The sequence below is a fragment of the Corvus brachyrhynchos genome, unplaced genomic scaffold, assembly GCF_000691975.1.
Source record: "Corvus brachyrhynchos isolate BGI_N302 unplaced genomic scaffold, ASM69197v1 scaffold7, whole genome shotgun sequence".
NCBI lineage: Eukaryota > Metazoa > Chordata > Aves > Passeriformes > Corvidae > Corvus > Corvus brachyrhynchos.
Window position 1 is genome coordinate 2,458,260 of NW_008239054.1, and position 25,976 is coordinate 2,484,235.

General features: G+C 37.2%; 1 protein-coding gene across 1 annotated transcript in view; it reads right to left on the reverse strand.

The window, feature by feature from the left end:
• The window catches only part of GALNT1 (polypeptide N-acetylgalactosaminyltransferase 1), a 67,465-nt gene that overhangs the window by 12,752 nt on the left and 28,737 nt on the right, over positions 1-25,976 (reverse strand). The window contains exons 4-9 of the mRNA XM_008637512.2: positions 24,463-24,637; positions 11,026-11,192; positions 4,967-5,174; positions 3,312-3,482; positions 1,739-1,856; positions 591-771 (exon numbers count right to left, since the gene is read on the reverse strand). Of these exons, the coding sequence (XP_008635734.1) occupies positions 591-771; positions 1,739-1,856; positions 3,312-3,482; positions 4,967-5,174; positions 11,026-11,192; positions 24,463-24,637 (1,020 nt within the window). The remainder of the gene's footprint in view (positions 1-590; positions 772-1,738; positions 1,857-3,311; positions 3,483-4,966; positions 5,175-11,025; positions 11,193-24,462; positions 24,638-25,976) is intronic.

A 25,976-nucleotide genomic window follows, 5' to 3' on the forward strand; every position in this document is an offset into this window, starting at 1 on the left:
CAGCAAATGTCAGTTTATGGGAAATTTACTCTCATACTTTACATCCTCTTGTTTTGTTAACATCCACATAAAGAAACATAGTAAATACCATCACAGTCAATTGTATTGGCAACTTGCCCCTATACTCTAGATAGTGAAGTACAGATTCTATCAAGACAGACAATATTCACTTTTGCCACTCCTACTTCTGGGTTTCATTTAAATCACTTCTGATGTATTCAATGTGGAATGCCTACAACATAGAAGCCAGAGCCCAAATTTCAGCACGTTACGATATGAATTCAGATGGCTAGTTTTCAGCACTACAGCTGAGCTCTTTCATGTTCCACTGAGTTCCAATTCTATTGCACAGGAAGCTCATTCATAAATCACGTTCATGTTAAAAAACAAACAAAAAACCCTTCAGGGCACATCTCTGGCTAACAAAAGTCTTCTTCAATTAAGACCTTACTTTTTGTACACCTTAATTGAGTTCTGTCTTAACAAACTTCAAAGCAATAACATTCTTATATAAATACTCACTTTATTTCCCAGTAGTAGCAGCATTTTAATTGTTAATAAGTATTTCTCATAACCAAAGACCTGCTCACCTGGGGAAATAATGTAGAAAAAGTTTTTGAATTCATCCATCCAGACTTCTGCGAGCCGCCTGTTATTTTTGTTGATTATCTGCCCTGTACCTCCTGGGAAAGTGTACGGTGTTGCTTTTCTGAACACATGCCCAACATGAGAACAAGTTACAATTTCCAAGGTGCCACCACACTGCCAGATCTGGAAGCGATAGAACAATTATTGCATAGTTACAAGTTGTTAAAAAAAGTTCCAAAACATTAATCACTTGCTTCTGTTCAAGGTGGGGAAACAACATTAGCTGAGGTCTAGAACAAATGCATACTGCGTGGAAGAGAACTGCATGTTTTTTCCTGCTCAACAGCCAAAGACGCTCACAAGCCCAGGCAAGACAGCATGTGAAAGTACTTCAGCCCCCAGAGCAGTACCACATCAGCCAGAGATTACTTTAAAGAACGGGGCAAGCTGACCACAAAGGAAGGAAAAGGCTCGCATGAATCACAGGAACTAACAGGTGTCTAAAATAGTCCATTATGAAACAGAATCTCCATGTATAAGAATCCATACACTTCCCAAGTCTCTGAAAATATTTTCAGTTTTATTTTGGACCTTGAAAAATGGCAGATTCAGAAAGCTGAAGTACTTCAGAAGAGTCCACCTATGTACCTTCTGCTGACAAGTACAATGAAAGGAAATTGTGCTACTTGGTAGCAACAAAAATGAGAATAACAATGGTTAGATCCAAAACCAAATGAACACATGAGATCATGAAGTTAGTAAAGAGCAAGAAGAGAGGGTTTGTAACAGAGGTGCTCACATTTCACTGACACATTAAACAGCACACTGACAACATCACCCTTAACTGATGCTCCCCCACCACCTTTTCTAACCAAATTACTTTTAACAGACAAACACACACTCTTCAGAATAATCATCTTAATCACAGAGATGGTTAATCTTTTAATCACAAAGCTCTACCAACTATTCACCATGCACATTTCACTGACAGGTACAGTCTTTGTGTATCTCTGCTTGAGGAACTTAATGGGGATGGGAAGTGCCAGCTGCAAGAGAAGAGCACACTGGTGCAGGCAGCAGATCTTGTGAACTCAAGATGCACTGTCCTAACAAATTAATGATTAATAAAACACTGCAGAGTTTTACCTACCCTGAAGGAAATTTCTAAGTTTTCTCCACCCCAAATATCCATTCCAGCATCGTATGTTCCAATTTCCTGAAAGTAATCTCTGTCTATTGAAAAAAGGCCTCCTGCCATTGTAGGTGTCCTGGGGTGGAAAAAAAATGCACATCAGTCACTAAAAAAACATACTTAGATACATTTCACACTTACACTGACAAAATAGCTGTTTATTTCCCAAATTCCTAACATGTTCCTTCTCAGTAAGCTTCCACTCAAACTCTGTTACCATTGGTGTACTTGCTAGCTCAAAATTTTCCAGAGCTGGAATCAGGTAGTGGCAATTCTCCTTATTTTCTCACTTCAAACTGGCATCTGGATAGAGAAACAGTCCCTAGAAAGCTGCTATCACTCCTGAGAAAGACTTCTGCCTCCAATGCTGGTAACTCATAAAAAAGAAACCAGTTCCACACAGGAAAATTATACTTCTGGCTACTGCTCTTGAAACAGTTTTGGGAGGCCATTAAGCAGCCTGCTTGCTTTCACTTTTATTGCTTCATGCAAGAAAATTGTACAGCCAGGGTTACATCCAGATTTTCCTTACAGACTCCTTATTGGTAGAAAATAATAAAACTCTGCTAGTAGCTTCTCAGAGCTTTAGAAACATCTCCCAGATTTCAGCTTTTTTGAGACAATGAATATACAATAAGTAAATTCTATGTTAGGCTGCTGACATAACTTTGTAGTTCAATTATTTACACTTCTGGCAAAAATGGTTTTATATCACTAGCTATTTTCCTGAAATGTTTTGGGCTTTTTCTGAAAGACATATAAAATACAAGCTAGGTCACAATCTAACCACAAATTTATATGTCTTTTCCCCACTAAAAAGGAAATAGGGGGAAGGGAGGAATACAATTAACCATAACCTGAGAAGACCTCTTAATTTCTTAAACTAAAGACCAAAAAAAAACCCAAAAAAACCCAGCAAAGGTCAGATCCTGAGCTTTACTGCAAGTGAATATTGCCCAGTTTCCAGAAAAGTAAGGACAGAACATGTATGTCAAAAGGTACATATTACATTCAAGCTATCTTTCTTATTACCTTTCTCATAAACCTACATGATATCCAAGTATAAATTCACCTCCCATCCCCCCTTTTAAGACTTAAAGTTTGCATATGAATGCACATACACAAATACACACACACCAAAAATCAACGCATCTTTACAAAATACAGTTTACTTTGTTAGAATAAAAGATAAAAATAAAGTTCAATTAAAAAAAATAAAAATAAGCTTTGTTAAAAACTTGTGCATCATTGTAAGTGCTATCTGAAAACTAGCAATTCTGCAGTAATTAAGATAGAACTGAAAAGTATTTCCAAAGTGACAAATTGATTGATTCCTTTACTGCTACCAAAAGTTACCGACAACCAATCAATGCAAAAACATTTATGTTATTCCTTCAATCAGACAAAAAAGATGCTACAATGATTAACTAAGTACTTAACAACCTTAAGTACTTACTTTCAAGTTTAACATAAAAAGGTTATGAGCAAACATCAGACAAAGATTTTAACCAATTTAATAATTTCTCATCACCTAACAGGGAGGGTTCGGTCTCCTTTCCGTCGATCCATCTCTCTCTGAGGAACAGGGTACCAACGAAAATTCAGCTTCCAGTTGAATCCACCATAGGTCATATCAGATCCTGCCATATATTCAAAGGTGTCATCACTGATTACATCAATGATGGGACACACTACTGTCCTCCTAGGAAAAGGAAAGAAAGAAAATCTATCAACCAAAAGTGTCAAAAAAGATGTTTGGGTTTTTTTTTTAATATTGTTTTTAACACATACAGTTGAAATTTTTATAACGCCATCTCTTAACAACACTATTCAATAAATTATTAACAGGGAACACTCAAATTCTACCTTGCGAATTGTAATTCTGATACAATTTTGGCAATGCCACATCTTTTTTAAAATCATATTTGCATTATTACCAGTAATAAATACTCATCCCTCTGCAGACAGAAATAATGATCCCAACTTTCTCATTGTTACGTAGTAATTAGATAGAAAACAAGAGGTTCTTGTTTCTAGTTGAGTGGCCAAAGTAACTTTCATGTTTTGAAAGTAAAACTTGGGCATTAAGTCTGGGTAAGTATTTTTATATACCCTCGGGACTAAGTGATGACAGTCATTGGTAGAGAAGTACAACTACTACATCATAGTTGACAGAAGGTGGCCTTGTTGACTAGTGTCCTGATGTTATTAATACATATATTCACAGAAACCAATTCTAATAATCTTAAAGACACTTAAGTGTCATGCTCAAGCAGGCTTCCTCTCATGGGAAGCTCTTTAAAAAGATTCAGAGGTTGCTTGCAACTGAATTCAAAGAACTTAAGTGGAGGCATTTGCACAGATTGTAGCAATGGATGTACAGTAGTCTCACAAAACCTGATTAATGACAACAAAATTTACTTTGTTTTTGCATAGTGCTGAAAAAAGATTTTTCATTATTTGTAGCTTATTCTTTATGTAACACTATATTTTGTAACATTGAATTTTAAGTGTGGTTTTTATCTATAACAATAAAAACTAGGGATCTTTAACACCATACCTAATACCTATTCTATTTAATACGTTGTCTACTAACAGACTAGTGCGCAACTACAGCTACTGTTCAGATGTATGAATACTTTACAAAGTGGACAATTCTCTCACTTTCATCCCCAATACAATTTCCATCACTGATGTAAGTGTAGATCATCATCATTCCGGTAATTATTCTAACTTTAGAAAATACATCCCAGAAGACCAAGACACAGTACAACCAAAACCATTATGTAATAAAGAAATCACAATGAGAGCCTGGAAACAGTTCTTGCTCACAATGTTGGTGCTACACTACATCAGGGCTCTATTTCTTTCTCAAGAATATCTTCCCAAATTCTTGAAGGAATAGGCCAGGCTGCAGACTGAAGACCTCAAATTCCCTTAATTCCTCAATTTCATTCATTGCTCCTGCTATTTAACACATTATTCCATGCATCCCAATATAGACTTCACGTGAAACGGAGTTTTACTTTTAAAAGTTTAACTGAATTAGCCTTTTATCCTTACACAAATGAGAATTTATTCAGCCCTTCCGAAAGTAAATATTTGCTTGTAGGCTATTTTGTAATACTTGGAAAATTTCTTAATAACTGGAAAACACTCAACGTGGGGGAATAGATGGATAATTACCTGTCAGCTTTGATCCTTGCCAGCAGAGGTTCAAGCCAGCCTACTGTACATTCACAATGAGCATCTAAGAAGGTGATGACCTGGCCTTTAGAAGCAGCAGCCCCCTTTAATCTTGCTCTAATCAATCCAGAACGCTGTTCCATACGAATCACATGAACAGGTACTTTTAATTTTTTCACATAACTCTCCAGTGGTCTTTTCAAGAAGTCTGTAAAGAATATCAAAACAATGAAAACTGTTGGTTATGTAGTTCAGCTTTTTTTTTTTAATGAAGAGACTTGAACTAAGACACATTTCCTCTTTTCTTGCCTATCCTTTTCTACTTTCTTAGCTGGTTTCCTCTACTGCGTATTCTTCACTTCACAATACTCCTTCCCACATCTCCCAAGTGTTTCACTGGATAGCACAGAAAGTTCTTCCTCCTATTTATTTCTTCGTTATGGAAAACACAAAAAAGAAGAGAGGGTAGAACGCTTACACAAAACCTAGATGGGATAAGCAAGTTTTTACGGCAGAGAAGATGTGATTCTTACTTTCAAAAACATGCATAAGTGCTCTTGGACATTACACTTCTCCACCAAGGAAATACAGAAATGGTTTGACTAGGTGACCATAATGATTTGCCTCCTACAGTAATGCAACTTACAGATAATTTCTTTGTGAGAAGTTTAAAACACAATCAAACTGACTTTTCATTGTGCCTTCTCTGGTGTTTTCTGGCTAATATTTTTTCCTATTAAATTATCCCTATAATACCTAAAAAAAAAAAAGTAATCAGCCATACATAAACGAGAATCTGTAACAACAAATCTCAATGTAGCAAGAATTATGCAGAACAAGTTATTCAGAATACAACAGTTGATTACCATACGCCTAGAGACTCAAAGTTACCTGCACTGCAAAGAGCTATTGGGTTGTGATAAATGATGCCAAAGGAAGAACAAAGAAATGAGGGAGAATCCAATGGACAGTCACAGAAACAGACTTCTGCAATAACTCGCAGATTCTAAATGTGTAAAAAAGGCAAAATGGTCTTACTGCACACTATGGAATATTACATTGTACACTCAAAGGACACAGGAGCTGAAAGTTGTACTACAGGAGTGCAAAGCCTGTAGCAGGATTTCACATAAGGTAGTAAGTACCTCATACAAGAGTGACACTGGAGGGGATGGGAAAGGCTCAGCATGAACTCTTAGGGGGTCTTTTGTAAACCTCAAGAGGCAGGGCTGACTTGAAGGTGATTACCATTCCTTACCACTTCCATGGATGAATGACTTCTAATTGCCTTCACATTTTTTTCTGTGCATTGTTGGACTGCCACTAAAACCCACAGAACTAAGTTCTGACATGCCTTGAAAGCTAAACTGTGCTAAAAGTACATAAGAATTTGATACATCTAAATATTTGTTTCCAGAGAAACTCAAAGCAAGTTAATTCTTATTTTGCATATGAACAGAGACTCAAATTAATAAATATTTATTAGTACAAACCAAGCGTATACATGTCTGAACATTTTGCAAGGCTTTGTCTCAACAGAGACCATCTGACTGAGTCTGTAGCAAATACAGACTTATCTCTTTACAGTGTAGCTTTCCAAAGACACTAATTTAAAAGAAATAGTATCATGGCAATGTTTATAGCTTTAATGTATAAGGCTCCCATGATATATTTATAGAATGTGCAGCATTCCTCTCTATGCTCACCATCTTACGAGCAAGTCACACAAATCACCACGTTTCTCTGCACATTTCAGGTGTAGTACTGATAAGCTTTTAAAGTAGTTCCATCCACTTTAAACTTAAATGAATGAATATAGGCTGTGACATTGGTTCTTGAATGTAGTTACATTAACAAAACAGTAAAATTCTGGCAGGGGGAAGAGAGAAAGATTGCAATAATACAACTGCAGCCAGTCAAGAACTAGCATAAAACACAAACTTACATTACAGAAAGTCATGCCCAATGTATTGCATATAAAAATCTTGAGTCCTACCTACATTTTCTCTGTAAAGTATTTAAAATTTCAATTTATCAAGTACTTTTCAACTTTTTTTCTCTAAGAAAGAATCACAGATGCGTGCAGTGTTTTCACTATGGAGGGAAAAAAGTTAAGAAGAGTCCTTCTCCCATATTTAACCATGTCCATAAGAATATTCTTATGAACTATCACCTTGTTCAAAACTTCAGAAGGGACAACTACCCCTCTGACATTATGACAGACCTTCAGTAACTGTGTTCTTAAAATATTACTAGAGCTTCAGCAAAATAGGCAGAAAAGATAAAGCTTGATGTCTCATCCCTATAAAAGCAGAGTAAATAATTCAGGCATCAAGATTTCCAAAGTTCCTCTGCTACCAGCAGTTAGGGTAAAATGCTCAAATCTAAGCAGCTATTTTCCCTCCAGAACACCCTCTCTAATAGCATCCCTTACAAATACACATCCCTTACAAATTGCTCCCTTTGTTCAAGTAGCAGGAATCTAGCTTTTGTGATTAGTCATGCACCCAGAAACTAGTAATAGTTTCTTATTAGGTAAGCCTTGGTTTTTTCCCTTAAAGAAAAAAGCAAATATTTGAATAATCTTCTAATGACTGTAATACATTTTGGCCTACAAGAAACACCAGGATCAAGCTGTGAAGATGATTTTTTATACAAACCTGTTGGTCATATTTATACAAAATTCTATATTGAACACTGAGATGAGAAGTTTTATGCATTATAGTGTCAGCTGCTTTTAAGTGACCCAGGATTAGAGCTGATTAATTTTTCAGCATTGTTTCATTTACTTCAGAGTGAGGTTTGATAACATTTAAAAAAACCTCAAATATCTCCACAATACTTCTAATTTGGAACAATATTAATTAATGTAGTTTCATAGGTATAACTCTTTGTGGTGGATATTCCTTTCAAGATTTTTCTCTGTCAAAACTCTGCATAGTTTTACCTAGGACTGAGCATCTTTTGTGCAAGCAGCAGAACTAAGGAAGCCAAAATAGCAAATATATTCTGTTCAAGTCAACTAAGTGCATTAGTTGAAAAATACCTTGCCAATTCTATTACTGAGTCACATTGATATGAATATAAATGAATATAAATGAAAAATTAAGTTTCAAACCTTTTTTTAAAATTAAACTACAATAAAACACAGATTTATCATTTTTATAAGCATGCAAACATGGTTTTTTAAGAAGTATGAACATTTTTACAAGTCTTGTTGGCAGGATTTTGTTGCGGTCGCATTGCTTTGACCTGTATCTCTGTAACTAAGTTCTGTGGATGTGATCTATCCTGATGTAATCTGCCTACCACACCTGGCTATTGGGTGCTGACCTGCTTTGGAGTACCAGCAAATCCTGGTTTGATTACTCCTTAATCCCTGTTAACTGTTTTGAACTAGTTACCAAAAACCAGTACTTAAAAACTAAAGGTGCAATTCTGATCAGTAAGTAGAGAACAATGTTACAGATATGCCTTGTCTCTCCAACGCTTTTCTTTTGGGTGTAAATAAATGCACGATATTATGCAAATTCATTCTTCTAAGAGCATGACACTAGCAGGTACAAAGTGTGCTTCAGGCAGACTGAATGCTTACTTTATTCCAGTTAAAATGACTCTGATGTTAGAATTCAATATACAATACTCAGGCTGAACATTGTCTTTTTCTGGAAAAGTATGCTGGTTTAATTCAACACAAACAGAATGCTTAAGTAGCAAACACAAACCCTTCACATCTTCAGTCATCATACCTTCTGTTTTGTTTAATGTAAAAGCATGCTTGATGGAACCGTAACAAGTTCTTGGAAAACAGAACAACAAAAAAAAACCTCGCAGTAATTGTTGAGAATAACAACAAATAAAAGATGCCTAAGTGATCTGAAATGAAGCTCACAGACTTCAAAAAGAAATACTGGAACAGGTTCAGTAACACCACCAAAAAAAGTATGAAATGCTCTATCTTTCAGCCTGGAATTAAGTCCATTTGTTTATATTACCAAACCCAGAAACAGAAAATTTAGCTAGAGAAAGCCACATGCTTTTTAAAGTGGACTATAATTCTATTATTCATAGTGAGGACATCTCTATTGCTACGTTGGAATTGATTTTTTTCTAAAACAGAAATTGAAGAGACAAAACATAAGTAATATGATGTCTACATCATTCAGATATTAGCTTGCTCTTCATTTCTAGGTCATACTGAAGCTGACCTGTCACAAAAAATAATTAGCACTGATTTGAATTCGTGCCAAGAACTGTTTTGATTTAAAAAAATGTGGAATTTTTATATAAAGGTTAAAAAACTGCAACAAATCAAGGGCTATAATTACACATTACCCACAAGTGCAAAAAGCAAAGATTTGATGTTGTGCAAAAGTTGATTGTGCCTCTCATTTAATCTGGAACACGTTTATGTGGCACTTTGCATAGGCATTTCTCCTCTGCTGCCAGAATGTAATTGTATTTAATGCTTCTGTCTTTTCTTCCAAATTGCGCTGGAATTAGCTGAATCATTTAGAGTTAGGTAAAAAAGGAAAAGCAAAAGCCAGTGAGAGTGCCCGAGAGAGGAAGGGAACAGAGACAAGTGCAAGCACAACCCGAGTGCGTGAGCTGCGCTTCCTCAGGAAAGCAGACCGCTGAGAGCGCAGTTGGCTGACGGGATCTTCCCTCGGCTGCTCCACAAGAGCCGTGCTCCACACCTACTCAGCATGGAACAGGCCAGCTAACGTGCCACGCATCACACACACACACCCCTAAGCTGAAGAAGCAACTCAGTATATTTTCTACCACCTTAGTGCAAAAATCCACTTCTAATGCTCCTCCAGCTACAAAAGCTCCTGTCAGCCATGGTAGACGGTTCCTAACTATCCTAAAACCTCCCGTTAGCCACTGTAACCCACATATCATAGTGCTACTTCGAGCAAATCCAGTGTCTCTCTTCATACATGCAGATCTGGGGCAGATCCTGCTGTTTAGACAACAGTCAGACATCCTACCCTGAATTTGGAATTACCATAAGCAGCAAAACACGAATTTTGCATCACTGGAATCAGAAGCAACAGGCTGAGCTGTGTGAGCAACACTGAGAATGCTGTGTGTAAAACCCTTCTCTGTGTGACACATCGGAATTCCTTCTGATACAGGCGACAGCCTACAAGTGGTGACTGTCAAGACTTTTTCTCTGGTGGCCTACTAGCCATTAGTTCTAGGAGAAAACTTTTGAAATAGAAATATAGAAAAAAAAGGTGGATCAATATAAAAATATAGCCATGTTTTAGATGAAAAAACCTGTACTACCCTCTCACCTCCATTTACCAGCACAGGGGAAAAAAGTACTTCATAACCTCTACCAACAAGAAATATTAAGCAAAGAACAAGCCAAATATCAACTATTAACCAAAATTAAATGCTAAGTATTATATAGATTATTATTTTTATTTCTAATATACTGTAATTTAAAAATACCACGAAGTTTAAAATCTAAATAATATTATATTTTAAGGAAAAAATCAGCTTCAAGTTTTGCTTATTACACATGGCAAGTTTCATTCTGTAGCATGGAGTTTTCGTCTGGAGCACTATTTATCAAGAAGTGGAACCTTCTGCAGAATAGACAACTGAATTTTAACTTCCCATGAACTGAATAATCAAAACTGATCCCTCTGAACCCCAAGCCTAATGGTGGCAGTGATAGTAAATTCAAATGCGTGCAACAAGCAGAATTGCCTTTGCTAGTATTCACCAGATGATTCAAGTACTAAACACCCTCAAGCTGTATGAACATGCTAAAATTCTAAATGGAAAACACTAAAACTGTAATAGAATAAACCCACTAGCAAACACAAAGTCCATGCTGCCAACAGAAGAGTAACCAGACCGACAAACTTACACCAGTTTTCAGTGCAGAATGATCCATCTGTATTTCAAAATGGGCATTGCTCCCTCTGCCTTCCCCTGCCCCAGGTGCTGTGCTTTGCTAAGAAGGGCTAAGCCCACATCAAGTCAGTTTCAGCTTTTGAAGTATAAAGAGCAGCAAGCTAAAGCATCGATGTCATCCTCACCTCTTTCACTGGCATCATCGACGAGGACGATCTCTTCCAGCATGTGCCGCGGGGAGCGGTTTATCACGCTGTGAACGGTCCGCAGCAGGGTGCTCCAGGCTTCATTGTGAAACACAATGACAACGCTGGTCGTGGGAAGGTTGTCTGCATACACCTTCGTTTTACACCTAGTAAAATTAAAGCATGTGTTTGTAAAGGTCAGGCCTTCAGTTGGAGCTGCAAGTCTGGTGGGGTTCATCTCTTGAGTATTGATGCTAACATTCCTGATACATCAATTTCGTGCAGAGTGTGACAAAGGAGCACACAGTGCACATTTGATACATGTTCAAAGTGCTCAGAAGTTCATCAGATTAAAAGAGAATTATATTCACATTCCAAAGTTAGCATGGAAAACCATAGGTTTAGCTGTCCAACAGCACATATAGGGGATTCACGTAAACTATGACATACACTTCAAGTAACCCCATATGCCGCCAAAATTTTTACATTCTGCAATGCTATTCTAAAACAATCGATGTTTTCATTATTTTCTAGAAAAATCAATACACTGTACACAAAGTACTGATCACAATTCTGAAAAAACTCCAATTCTGCTCTAAAAAATAACCACACAAATTTAAGTGTTCTCTGCAGAGATCTGTTCCTCCTGCACATTTAAAAATGACACGGTTACTTATGTAAGATTTCATGGTATTAATCCTCCAAGAATCAAAGTTAAAGAGATATATGCAGATCTCAAACACAAGGAACACACTGAGGTGGAAAAGGAATTATATTAAATGGAGCTCCATTCCAACAAAAAAGCTTTTATTAGATCCCAAATTGTTAAGTCAGTTCACTGTAATGTAACCTGATCTAGGCGCTACAAAAATACATTAACGAGTATTCATGACTAGCGTCCTAACAGCAGCACTGTCCAAGGGCTTGAGAGGCAGAGTGCATATCCTCTACCCTAAATATACAGAAGCAATGCTTAAGGAACAGCCTGCCAATACAACAGGATTATGGTGGCAGCATGCCAGACAGTGACACCAGGAATGTCAGCCAGAACCAGGCTCCCAACATCAGTATTTTATTTTCTGGATAACTCAGCCAGAGCACTTCTCAGAGAGAGCAGCTCTCACAGCAAACCGGCATTTCAGCTCTGAGGTGGTGACAAAAGCCCAGCATGCACAGACATCTCAAAAAGGATCAGTAAGTCCAGGTGCAAATGAAGAAATACCTGGAAGAGCTTCTGTGAAATCATTTCTGAGAACTGAAGCAGTAGGATCAGGCACTATCTGCCTTCAATATTATACCTACTTATTATACAACTATGCCCCATTTAATTATTCATCACACTGAACTAATAAATCTTTATGAATAAAATCTTTATGGAAAGCTTCCATATATCCCTATGTTATCCTGATTTATTTCACATGTGAAAAAAAAAAAAAACTTGCAAAGCATGCCAACTGAAAAAGTTACTTCTTTGGTAACCCTTGAAAAATAAAATAGGTTTTCACAAAAATGCTATGAATTTCAGATGAAAAATTCAATCATAAGCCATGTAATTTTATCTCCATGTTTGCCACTTGTTCAGTCTGCTTTGCTACTTTAAAACCAAAATGTTTTATTCCTTCTGCTGCACTGCTCTCTAGACCAGAAAATAAGTCTCTGACTGTAGACATTCAGCTACAATAGTAATACAAATCCACCATTGCTCCTCTACTTTTCGGAAGAATATTTGTAAAAAAGTCAAGAGAAGCCTGTTAGCAGTTCTCTGTGAAAAACAGTAACAATGTGTCATTCACCAGGAATATCATGCTGCGATAGCCCCAGGATCTACTATTGTAGTACGAAATCTCTCATCTTCAGCCTTGCCTTTTATCATGGTTTTACAGAAGATTTTATTTTACTGAGCTCAAATCAATGAACTGGTATAAACATCAGCCAGGTGATCAGGGACTACAATGTTTATACAGCATTACACTGTCTGAAGTATAAATATATCAAAACATTTGAGTTCTGTCTTTGAGGGGGAACTTTTTAGCACCAACAGGAAGGCTTACAGGAATTTTTTGGGGACACCCCTCCCTACCGCAAGGCATCCCTTCTGCAGAAGGTGAATCTCCACTTTGCCATAATGAATCATGTCGATTCTCCCCCCCAGAGATCAGCTCTTCCTGGGCTAACAATTTAGGAGTGACCCTGCACTGGCACTTGGTTGCTGGCTGGGTTTAACCCATGACACTTGTTTACCAACACGTGAAAGGCTGCCAGGCGTAACACAAGGGTGCTTCATAACAAAACTTGGCATTTTTGAATGCTATTCTTAATAAAGCGTTTGGTGTGAAATTATTCTGGAAAGATTCATTGATGCAGACAAGGTAACTGAAAGAATTGATGGTATGAGACCTGTTTTTTAATATCCCTTTTACCTGCCCTTCTCCATATACCTTTTAGCTATATCTGTACAAATTGTTATGAATACATTATAAATAAAACCTCCTGGTTTTAATTTTGAAAACACTGGTAACTCCTTCCCCCCCAGGAAAACATCACTGCAGAATATAAGACAAATAAAAGAGAACACTTGATGCCCATGATTAGACATTAGCCTTCTAAGGAAACTTCATGTTTTATTCTATTAACAAACATTTAAATTAAGAATTCTTTTTGTCTTTCATTTGAAAACAAATTACCCCAGAAAAGACTACTATAGAATTTAAAATACAGCATTAGCTTCAACCAAGTTATGCAACATTAGAAGCAGAATAAAACCATGAGGGGTATGACACACAGCCTATGAATTAAGGATAATTTGAATTTTAATGAGCTACTAATACATTATGTTCCTTTTGTTGGATCATGCCTCAAACAGCTTTAAAATTGAGTGCATAATATTAGGAAGGCATACCATCTCCAGTAATTTAATGAAGACTCCAAACAGCAGCTGAGAATGTCTACTCCACATGGAATGCATCATCCTTTCCTTAATCTACAGAATTCACTATGTAAACTCTCAGCTAATGTGACTCCATATATTATTTAGATTGTGGAACTCCCCAAAAACATCATATACTTTAAATACAAACAGAGACTTCTGTCCTATTACCTAAAAACACATAAAAAGAATAGACCAGATTGTTAAAATATGATCAGAGTGATGGTGTTTGTCTTCCCAAGTCACTGTTCCAGGTGATGGAGCCCTGGGGATGGCTGAACACCTGCCTGCCACGGGCAGTGGTGAATGAATTCCTTGCCTATGTGGCTTTTGCTTTCCTGATTAAACTGTCTACCTCAACCCATGAGTTTTCTCACTTCTACCCTTCTGATTCTCTCTCCCAGCCCACTGTAGGGGCAGTGAACAAGTGGCTGCATGGGGCTTAGTTGCCAGCTGGGGTCAAACCACAACAGAAATAAAGTGGAAAATTACATAGGAAATAGAATTAAAATTATCAAAGATTTTAATGCCCCATCAAAATCAGATGTGAGAAAAAATAATTAAGTTTAGTACCTATACTTTTTAAAGCTGTTTTACAAACACATAACTGTAAAGACATGACTCTGCTCTGACCTCTGTAAGATGCTCACACATATTCTTCACAGAATTTCATCTCTTTGAAATCTTGCATCACATATTCAGAATACTGAGTACTGCATTCTGTCTGCGGCCATCAACATAAGAAGGACATGCACTTGTTGGAGCAAGTCCAGAGGAAAGCCACAAGGATGACCAGAGGGCATCTCTCCTATGCAGACAGGCTGAGAGAGCTGGGGTTGTTCAGCCTGGAGAAGAGAAGGCTCTGAAGAGAATTTATAGCACCTTCCAGGACCTAAAGGGGGTATAGAAGAGCTGGAGAGGAACTTTCTACAATGGCCTGTAATGACATGACAAAGGAGAATGGCTTTAAACTGAAATAGGGTCAGTTTAGATTAGATAATAGAAATAAATACTTTACTGTGAGGGTGATGAGAAACTGGAACAGGTTGCCCAGTTTGTGGATGACCCTGAAAGTGTTCACAGCCAGGCTGGACAGGACTTTCAGCAACCTGGTCTAGTGGAAGGTGTCCCTGTCCACAGCAGGGGGATTAGAACTAGGTGATCGTTAAGGTCCCTTCCAACCCAAACCATACCATTCCACGATTCTATGGGTCTGTGAGAATAGTTTGGCCCAGTTCACTACAACCACATAGCTAGTCCTAGGTCTGCATCTCCCCAAGAACACAGGGCAGTGTAACAAGTCAGAATACTTTATAACTTGAAATCAAGTTTAATGGACTAAAAGCAAAGAAAGTTGGACAGATCCTAGCATATAACACTGCTAAAGAAGAACAATGACAGCAAAATAAATACACATTGTTGCCCCTTACACCCTGTAGCCAGAACTCAAAGTTTTACATCCATTACAAAAGTTTTTAAAATGAAAGGCTAAAAGCAATGGAGTTTTGTTTTGCTTCTCCATTATTGTGACTCTCTGTGAAGGTGAAAGTTGAATCTTTCATAGAAGCTCTACAGGTTTTATACACAAGAGATGTTCAGAAAAAAAACTCTGAGAATTTTATTCAATAGATTAAGTATAACCACTTGGAAACTACCTGATGCTACTTCAAATGCATCTGAAGAGCCTCTGAATAAACTGTTTTGCTGCATTCTCTTTCAGCCCAGAGTACAAATAGTCCACAGGAGACATTACAAAAATAACCAGAAGAGACAACAAGTAAGGCAATTATGTCCAAATAAAATTAAGCCATTAAATCTCAGAGTTTAATTGCAGCTTCAGCATAAACTTGCAGAGAAAGAAGACAACTTTTCATTTTGCACTTTCTACAACACAACCAAATATACACTCAATCCTTCTCCACATCTGACAGAAATGGAAGCCTCTCTTCTCTCACACTGCTGAGGCAATAAGGAAACAAATGCACTTCACCACTGCAGGGGCAGAAGAAATCTACCAGGTGATCATACAAGATGCTTCAATTGAATTCATCAGAAGGTGAAATTCTTCTGACACCTATCTGATCTGCTCAATCTCCAACCCAGAGATAAAAAAAGCTACCCACAGCCAGGCATGCAGAGACTCCAGAAACTTGGAACATCACCTGCGCTGTCCTCATGCCACCTCTCTCAGTTTACTGCTGGGTCTTTGACAAACACTCCAACTATTACTTTAGGAAAACCCCCAACTGTGCAGCCATCTTATTACAGAATAGCACTCGGCAATTTATCAATGTTAAGAAATTGCATTCACAGATCAATTTAGGAATCATTTCTGAAACCCAAGATTGAGTGCTACATGTGTAGTGTTGGCAAATCTTGAAAGACACCTATTTACAATGTTGGTAGTGATCTGTCTGCACATCCTTCAAACTTATGCTAAATCATTTCTGAAAGTGACAAACAAGGATTTACCATTTGGATAGCTCTTAAATACCTTTTCATAGGCTAAAATAAAAAATCACACCCCAAACAAAGCTACAAGCAAGGAAGAGGTCTTGTAGGAAATCAGTTATACACTACCATAATGCTCATGCAGTGAGACACAATGAGGAAAACCTCATTCACTGAGGCAAAACATGAAATAAATTTTAGGTCATTTTCTAGAAAGATGAGGCCATAATTATAGTCTGTATTAGAAATAAATGCTAAATTTCTAAGTACTACAGGGCAAATGTCTCACCTTCTGATGCTGCCAACATGTTATTCTCCACAGAGGAGAAATGAGAGAAGAAGTTACACATTGGAACATTATTTTTTATATGGATTTTTCAAAACAAGGCCACTGATGCTTACCTAATCATGAAAATTAACAGAGTCAGACACTACCTGAGCCATGATTTGCTCTACTTGTTTCCAGTTTTATTCCCATATTCCACCAGCCTTTCAAAGGAACAAGTCATGAACAATAATTTACAGTGGCTCAAAAACATTAACAGCAGTAAAACATGTATGCAATCCTTGTTTTCTAGCCCAGTGCACACAGCCCAGAGCACTCTGATAAAGGACAGAGAAGGAACACAAGAGCGTCTCCTGTGCACTGAGCAGCTCAGTTGGGAAGTCCCAGTGGAGCTCAGATTGTGCTCGTACGTGCAGTATGATAACACAGTGGTAATGCATTTTTGAAAGCTGAACTAGCAACAGATTGGGGCAGGAAGGGAAGCACATTTAGTCATCTTACAAATTTAGTACAATCTTGTATCTAGCACACTACAAACAACGGTTATAAATAAAAACTGCAGTTATAAATAAACTGCATCTCAGGACTTAAATTTGACAATGACACATTGGAATAATCCAAGTCTTGCTGAAAATCAGGTTAGAGCTGAAGTATTGAGGAAATACTACACAGCACAGCCTCCGTAATAAATTTGTTTAATATTACTGATGCAGTACAAACAACACACATTTCAGTATCAAAATATATTGAGTGTCTCTGGAAAGCAAGCATCAGTATCCTTTGACTTGAAAACACACATTTATTTTCCTTTGAGGTTACAAAAGTTAATTCCAGATCGATAGAAAACAAAATCGGAAAATCTGAACTCCCCCTGTGAAACCTCAGGTTTAATTACTGATATCTGATGAATATCACTGCAGTGCTATAAAATGTCAGCATTCCATTGCTTACCTGTTCATATGCCTTAAGTTATAGGCCGCAATAAAGTTAATGTAACAGAGCTGAGGCACAGCTATGCCCAACAAAAAACCTCCTCTCTACTTAAATCACAACTGAAAACAAGTTTTGAAATAAGACTGCAAGAGTCACCCCGAAGCTGCTGAGACTGACCTACATTTCCATCAAGGGAGAACGCCCTGTGGCAGAGTGTCAGAGAAATTGTCAAAACACTACAACAAGAACCACCAGGACTCAAGTCACATGGTGTTTTTCTGGTAGACACTGCCTTAGTCTTTCCTGGATCACAGAATCACAGAATATGCTGACGTGGAAGGGACCCACAAGCACCATCTAGTATAAGGAGCAGCCTCACAATACCATTTAAGAGCAGGTGTTAGTGAATCTGCTTTTTATATAAATTATAAGAATGCTCCAAGCTCCTAAATTGAAGACAATCAAGCTGGATAAAGATCTGATTTTCACACAGAAGCAGTACAGCCGAAAGGACTAAAAGCACTTCTTCTGAGAAAGATGGGATCACTGGCTGTTGTAACATACCAAACCACATTTCACTACTCAGACTTTGCACACAGCCATGGCTTAACTTGCAACTGAACAAAGAGAAAGCACTGCAGATAAGGTTGCAACAAAACTTCACACTACCCTGAAGCTGCTTCTTCCAATCAAATCAGAGCAATTCATTTTAGGAAGAGGCCTTCTTTTCTATAATTCATATCACAACTTCAATTAATCTTTGTGAACAGGTGCCCTGAATGCAGGCAAATCCCTTATCCTTATCTAGACATTTCAACGCAGCCTGCTTAATATCTGCCTTCAATAGTATTACATAATTTACCTGACATCAAGAGTATGAAATTTTCCTTTCTTCTGATTTCAAAGATTTGGATATAAGAAAGGTCGCATTATCTCATGAGTCAAGTAGAAATCTTCTTTAAACCCTGAAAACAAAATCCAAAATGGTTCTTAAAACCATTGTGGTTACAGAATTCAAGCAGAACTACATAAAAGTAATAGTAGCTGCAATTGACTATTTTCCTTGTCCTAAAAGCAATCACAGAAAAGCATCTCTTGACAGAAGCAAAAGCAATTCTGTCCACAGAGACTGAAATTGAACCTTAAGATCTCTAGACCAATTATTTTCCATACCTGACCTAACAATCTGAATAAATTTCCGGATATGGCAGCTCATCCAAAACGGATAAGCATGAATAAAAAGATTACAACTAAGAAGGAGATTGCCAAGTATTTGTGCACATATACATCTGTGTGTGTGTGTGTGTGTGTATAATATATAGATATATATACATATATATATATAGATCTATATCTATATATATATCTATATCTATATCTGAGTGTATAGTGCTAACCCCCTCCAAAAAAACTTTACAGGAAGTAAGCTGATTTTTAATGGGTTTTTTTTCCCCACTAAGCTTTCTCTAGGAAAAAGGTTTCTAGGGAATTTCTTTCAGCTAACTCACTAAACCAATGTGAACAAGAACAATTCCAAACACTGACTCTACAAGGGGCCAGTAACAAGCTATCCTGCTTGAAAGAACAGTAAAGTCTTTAATACCTCACATGCTTTCAGACTTCCATGACATTGCTGAAAGTTACATTGCTGGTGATGAGGTCAGCAGATTTTCTTTACAGATGCCAGGTTAATTAATAGCCTGGATTTCTAGCTTGCATCAAAAGCTCCTGAGTCTTCCACCATTTATGTTGACAACTTTGCTCTTTTTTTATAATGTTTACATTACTGTGACCAGAGCTAAATGAATACCTAGTGTTCACAAACTGCATCACAACTTATGGAGCTATTTAAATCCCTACGGCCTTATGGGGATTTCAAAACTCAGGTTCTGAGAAAGCTTTTTTCCCCACCATATTCCACCTAATCCAGTGTGACTGTGGGCTGCTGCAGAAAGCAACAAACCCACCTTTCACCATTACATTTTTGTCCCGTTCCCTTCTTTCAACCAGATCTGGTAGTCATATGGCTGCTGTGTGTGTTGCTTCAGTTTGCTGAATCAACAAACTGTAATTTTTTTCCACTTTTTGGTGTCCATCCAGTCAGTGAACATCCAGGCCACACAATCATCAGATTAGTATCAATAGAAGTGATGAGAAAACTTCTTTCGTCTGCAATCCACATTTATACCAAATTATATGTAGTATGAAACTATGCCCTTAGCTATTCTCCTGAATTAAACTAACTATAAGTAGAAAGCACACTTTCACAAGCCTCACATAGAAGCAAATACCTTCAGTGCTGCCTTTTAAAAACCCACGAAATATCACGTTTGAGTTCCAAGAGCACGCTCTTGCATGTGTGCTTTCATTTGTATTACAACAAATAGTTCTACTCAAGCTATTTTCCTCACATTGAGATTGTGTTAATTTTAGGGATATGTTATATTTTGATTCAACTGTAGAATCCTAAAGCATAGAGCAAATAAATTTGCTTTTACAGGTAAAAAAATCGAAATTCCAGTGTATTCTCACATGCATATTTCATACTTAAAATCAACGTAACATTTTTAAAGCATAGATATGAAAAACAGATTGTGGTAACTGAAAAGCATTATATTGTATCATCTAATTAACAGTGCCTAAATCCAAATTCTGTTCTTACTCATCAAAGATATGACAGAATCAGTCAGAATTACTATTTTACTAGATTTACTCAGAAAGAAGCCCAGCATAATTGCCATAAACTCCCCAACATACATGTATAACTTAAACTTGGAAGAATGGTTTTTAACCTGGAAAATTGTCTACTTCCTCCCAGTTGTGAAAGGAAGCTTGGCAGCAGGAACTGAGCAGGGTAGTTTGATTCAGAAAAAAAACCCCTTCAATAATAATAATCTGACAACATTAATGTACCAGTTAAACATGAAGGTCTCAGAGATATGCACCTTTCTTTTTTCCATGAAGTGGCTGAAGTCACAGTTTGTATGGATTCAAACACAGTTCACTCAAATATGTAGGGCCATCTGGCTAAAAACTCTGCTTATACCCTAACAGGAACTATAGCATTCAAAATGCCAGCACACCTACCTTCCTGAGTACAGACAGTTTGAGAAAATGATAGTTAAAAGATCCCAGACTTTATGCAGAACTAACTGAGTTATAACAAGATGTCTGATACCTTTAATTCTGGCAAAATTATACCAAACAGGGAAAAATGACAAGGAAGACCTTTTATGCCAAATTGTATGGAGCCTGTAGCCTTGGAGAAAGGGTTGCTGAGGGATCAGCAAGGAGCGTGGATACTCCTCCTTGCTGCACATCTGCTTGGGGAAGCCCATCACCTTTCCGAGAAATCTCAGCCTGCAAAATATGACACCCTGCTAGCACTGCATCACCAGATCCAGTGGGGACCAGAGCCTACATGAACACAAAATCATTCTGTCCCAGCTATGCCTCCATTGTTTGAAGCCTTGATTCCTTGTGCCTGAAAAAGAAGGGTGTTTTAAGCAGCTCTTTCCAAGTGTAAAAACCTCAGAATTTGGTTTAAACTCTCACAAAAGGGAACAAATGTCCACTTAAAAGTTTTATATATTCCACAAATTGTTAAATAATGAATTCAGGCTGGAAAGCTCAGTCTTAGAACACAATACTCATTCTTCATTTTGCAAAGCAGTTTCTGAAGTCACCTCCAACTGCACCGAGAGCCAAACCAAGTCACAAAACACGTGCAAATTTCATGCTTTCAACCCCCCCCCTACTTTCCAGTCCGAACACCAATCTAAGGCACACAGGAGAAGCTGAACTCATACTTTACTCACTGGCACCTATTTTATTCATTGCCTCCCTCATCTTCAGCAAGATCAAGGCAAGACACTAGTGCTCCTGATCATCCATCTTTTATTCTTTGCTGTCATGTCAAGCCCACAGCTGCATATTTTCCTGGCAACTGTGAATCAACTCCCACTCTGATGATTGATTCACAGACTAGAATAAGACATACTTGCAAGAATTATTCTATTAACAACTTAAAACCAATCTGGCATGCACAGCTGCTTATTCCCCTGCAAGAGCTTTTGTCCAGAGGTTGTAGCCTTGTCCATTATACTAGTTTGTTACACTAACATGTCCCAGTCCAGATTCTGGGAAGTATCCAGGCTAAAAAAAATTACTTCTGGTTTAGCTTTTTCTGTTGAGCAAATCACACTCAGCTGGGAAAAAGAGAAGTAGAACAATGATAACAGACACAAGGTGACTAGCAATTCAGGCACATGTCAATGATTTTATAGGTGTCCATGTGCCTCAGTAATTTTGTGCCAAATAATAAAAATAAATGTAAACCCGTAAATACAACTGGGGGACACTTGCCAGAACAGAGATGTCAGCTTCTGTAGATGTCTTGTACTGAGGAGTTCCCTTAGCTGGAGAAGTGCCTAGAAGTTATTAAAGAAGCTCGTATTTTTGTTCTTCTAGTAAGGGAACAAAATTTCTTGGCCACAACATAAACAGGATGCCCTGAGTGGGTCATCTGCAGAGATTAACCTATGAGCACTCCAGGACCAACACACTTGTCTTTACACAGGTGATAGGGGTTTGGCAGAACTAGAAATTAATTGAAGGATAATGCACTTTACTGCAAAAGCTGCTCTCCAGCTGACACGTTATGCCATTCCCATTAAATACATGTGGCAAATTGGTCCTGGCACTCTTAATTCCACCAGCTTTCCAACGATTAACCACTAGGCAAAACCTCTGCAGGCTTCTGCACTTCAGAAAAACTGACATGCTGGAGAATTAGAGGACTTGAAATAATCACTTCTTTCCACCACACCACATTAAAGGAAGCAACCCACAAAACTTGTGAAGAAAATAATTACATGGTTGAATAGCTAAGTGCGCCTTTGAACATATCCTGCTTTTTCAAAACCTTGATTGAAAGTACTACTGGCAGCTGTGCTGTAGACACATAAATGTGGTAAGAAATGATTAAAAATTACCCATTCTCCTTCTCCATAAACTATTTCCATATTACCAGGGACATAGATAGAACAAATTATAACAGAAGTAATTCCACTAATGCAGCACAGTGTTTCTGACTTTCGAGTATTTTGGCTAATCAGATAAATAGTTTCATAAGACATACACACAACACCAGAGTATATTTATAAGTTTCACAATTCTGAAAATGGTTACAGTGTTCTGGAATAGTAATACTGATCCACCCATACTGATTAAGATACCCTTGCATTGTCAACACAGTACTGTTCTCAAATTTCCCAGAGAAATGTTAACGTACTCCACGACTTCTTAATTAGCACAACCTTATAAAGTACACACTGAAAAGATAACAAATGGAAGAGGTTTTGGGGAAGCATTTTTCTCTCAAAAACTACTAAAAATGCAAACACATGTAAATGTTAAATTTTGGCAGGAATTTACAAGAACAGAAAAATCCAGCTCTGTCCTGAGACTGTACCTAAAATTTTATACTACGATTCCACTTTCACACACAGAGTATAGCAACAGCATTATATCCAGAAAAAATGGAAGAGAAGCAAATGCAACATTATAAAACTTGTAGCACATGTCTTACTGTGAAACACAATAGCTGCAGAGCATAGCCAAATGTGAAAGACAGAAATTTCTATCTAGCTAAACTGGATTTTGAAATTGCAATTTCACTTGATTGCAAGCTTGAGTGATGCCTAGGTAATAATTTTTTAATAGTTTATAACAATTCCTCTCTCCATTTTTGGCTAATTCAAAGTCTAGACCTCAACAATTGAGTCAACTTTTCAGATCCTCAAATGTATGTTTTCATATTTGAAAATCGATTGAAAACCTACCTTATTTCAAACTTGTGAAATCATATTTTGAAAAATATGCCTCCATTATTAAGAACACTAGCACTACCAGGAACTTGCATGCTACACAGAATCACTTTCATCACAACGGATGAAGGCACCTACAAACCAGATCTTTATCACTCATTAAAAATGAAAAGCAGCAAGAGCATCATCTCACTCTGCTAATATTATCTTCTGAGGTAGGAGATGAAAACAAATTCCTCCAGCAGCTAGGCCTTGTGTATACAACAGCAGAGCTTCTAAAGAAATGGGGTTTCTATAGCATCTGATTCTTGCAAGAGAATGTAGATAATTAGGAAAATTTTGTTTCATAAGCTTTATTCAACCTGAATGTCCCTTTCATAAAGAAAGGGGGTTGAGGTGAGTGGAGTCATCAGCTATTCTGCCAGAGTAATCCCAGGAGAGTAAAGCAATCTTATTTTTTGTTAAAATAAGGCTACAATTTTCTTTTTAATTACTTATGACTCAAATAGCTCTGAAAGGATCAATATTCCAGAGGCAAGATCAAAAACAAACCAGATGGATATTAGAAAACATTATAATGCAATCTAAATGAGGCTTAGCACATTTCATTAGGTAAGAAAATTTTTGAAGCATTTCTCTCATCACCCAATCTCTTTTATTTTATACAATGCAGAATTTTAGTCTGCCTCATTACAAGCAGTGCATGAATTTTTTAAACAACTGATTTTTTCCTGAAATGCCAATGCTTAAGTTAACTTTCCTTCAACCAAAATAATTTCTGTTCCCTGAACAGGCTTCATACTTGTAATCAGATTCAAAGTTAAATAACACTGAAGAAAACTAGTTTCTGCTGGTCCATCTTATTTTACAAATAAGTGTCTTATATACAGGAAATTCTCCAACTGTTTGCTTGAAGAGTAATATCTTCCAGAACTGAACTGTTGCTTTGGATTAGTCTTTGCACATTCTTCATTTAAATAGAGTACATTTTTAATACAACATATAGTACTTACCCTTCTAACCTGACATCAGGTAAAGATCTGTTGAGTGCAATCATTTCACTTGCCATTAAATTAAATTGATTTATTTTAAACATTTCTTTCATTTTCTCTTGCTCCTCTTTTGGAATGACCACAGGCTTCCCCATCTCTCCAGGTCCTTCATGTGGTTTTTGTATGGGTTCTGGAACTTAGAATAAATAAAATGTTACTAACTCCTTTTATGCTTGTTTTTGTTTGCTTATACATTAATTCACAATGTAGGCATGCTTACATTTAGAACAGTCCTAAACCCACCAGGTTTTGAAAGTGAAAACCAATCTTCACATTTGGGAGTTTAACAGAAATAGTTAAGTGCTATTCTTAGACACCAAAATCCATGTAAAAAACCAATAAGGATTTATTTCTATCCACCATTATATCATAATTGACTTTAGTAAAGTTCCTGTAAAGGAAAATTCAACTTTTCCAGGAAAACCTGTGTGTGCAAGAAAAAAATGGGATATAAATGACCTCATCAGAGTCTACAGCTTCCTCATGAGGGGAAGAGGAGGGGCAGGCACTGATCTCTTCCTGACCAGTGACAGAACCTGAGGCAATGGCCTGAAGCTGTGTCAGGGGAGGTTTAGGTTGGATATTAGGAAAAGGTTTTTCACCCAGAGGGTGGTTGGGCACTGGAACAGCTCCCCAGGTTGACTGAGTTCAAGAAGCATTTGGACAACACTGACAAGAAGCACAGGGTGTGACTCTTGGGGTGTTCTATGCAGGGCCAGGAGTTGGACTCAATGTTTCTGATAGGTCCCTCCCAACCCAGCACATTCTGTGACTGTGATAAATGATGTTCCAGAACAGTAAAGGGTCGATTAAAGTAAAAGTGTAGCTTTACATTTATTTCCACATTTTTATTTTGACAGAATGACATTAGCAGCAACAGTTTAGAAACAATTTCTCTTGTTTACACCAATGTTATTTTTATGCAACAAAATTACATTTTGGAGTTTAACATTAGTACTCAAAACCAGTAATACTACACATCTTAAACCTTGAATATCAAATATTTGATCAAACTAAAGAGAAAGAAAGGGAGAAAAGGAATTCAGACTCTTGAATTAATTAGGGTTTTAAACAAAATAAGTAAAAAAAACCAGAATAGTTTTTAAAAAGTTACACTTCTCTTTACAAGTACCATTCATTCTTCTCCCAAACAGAAATGCTCAAATGCTGAATTTGAGGTGCATTATTACTTTACAAACTCAGCAAAAGTTTTAATTTAAAAAATAGTAACTTAAGATCTAAACAGAGGAACAAAGTATTTTAAAATAAAGGCACCAAATCCCTGAGAACTAAGCCTAGCTTCAAATTATCTTTAGTTTGGATTTAGGATAGCACAGTGTAATTAAACTTTAGGCAGAGATTAAATAGCCACATAAAAAATTTTTAAAAAATTTTACAAAAAAAGCCTGAGCCTTCCATCCTTGCTGACACACTAAGATCTAAACATGTATTACAAATAAATGAGGCTTTTTGCT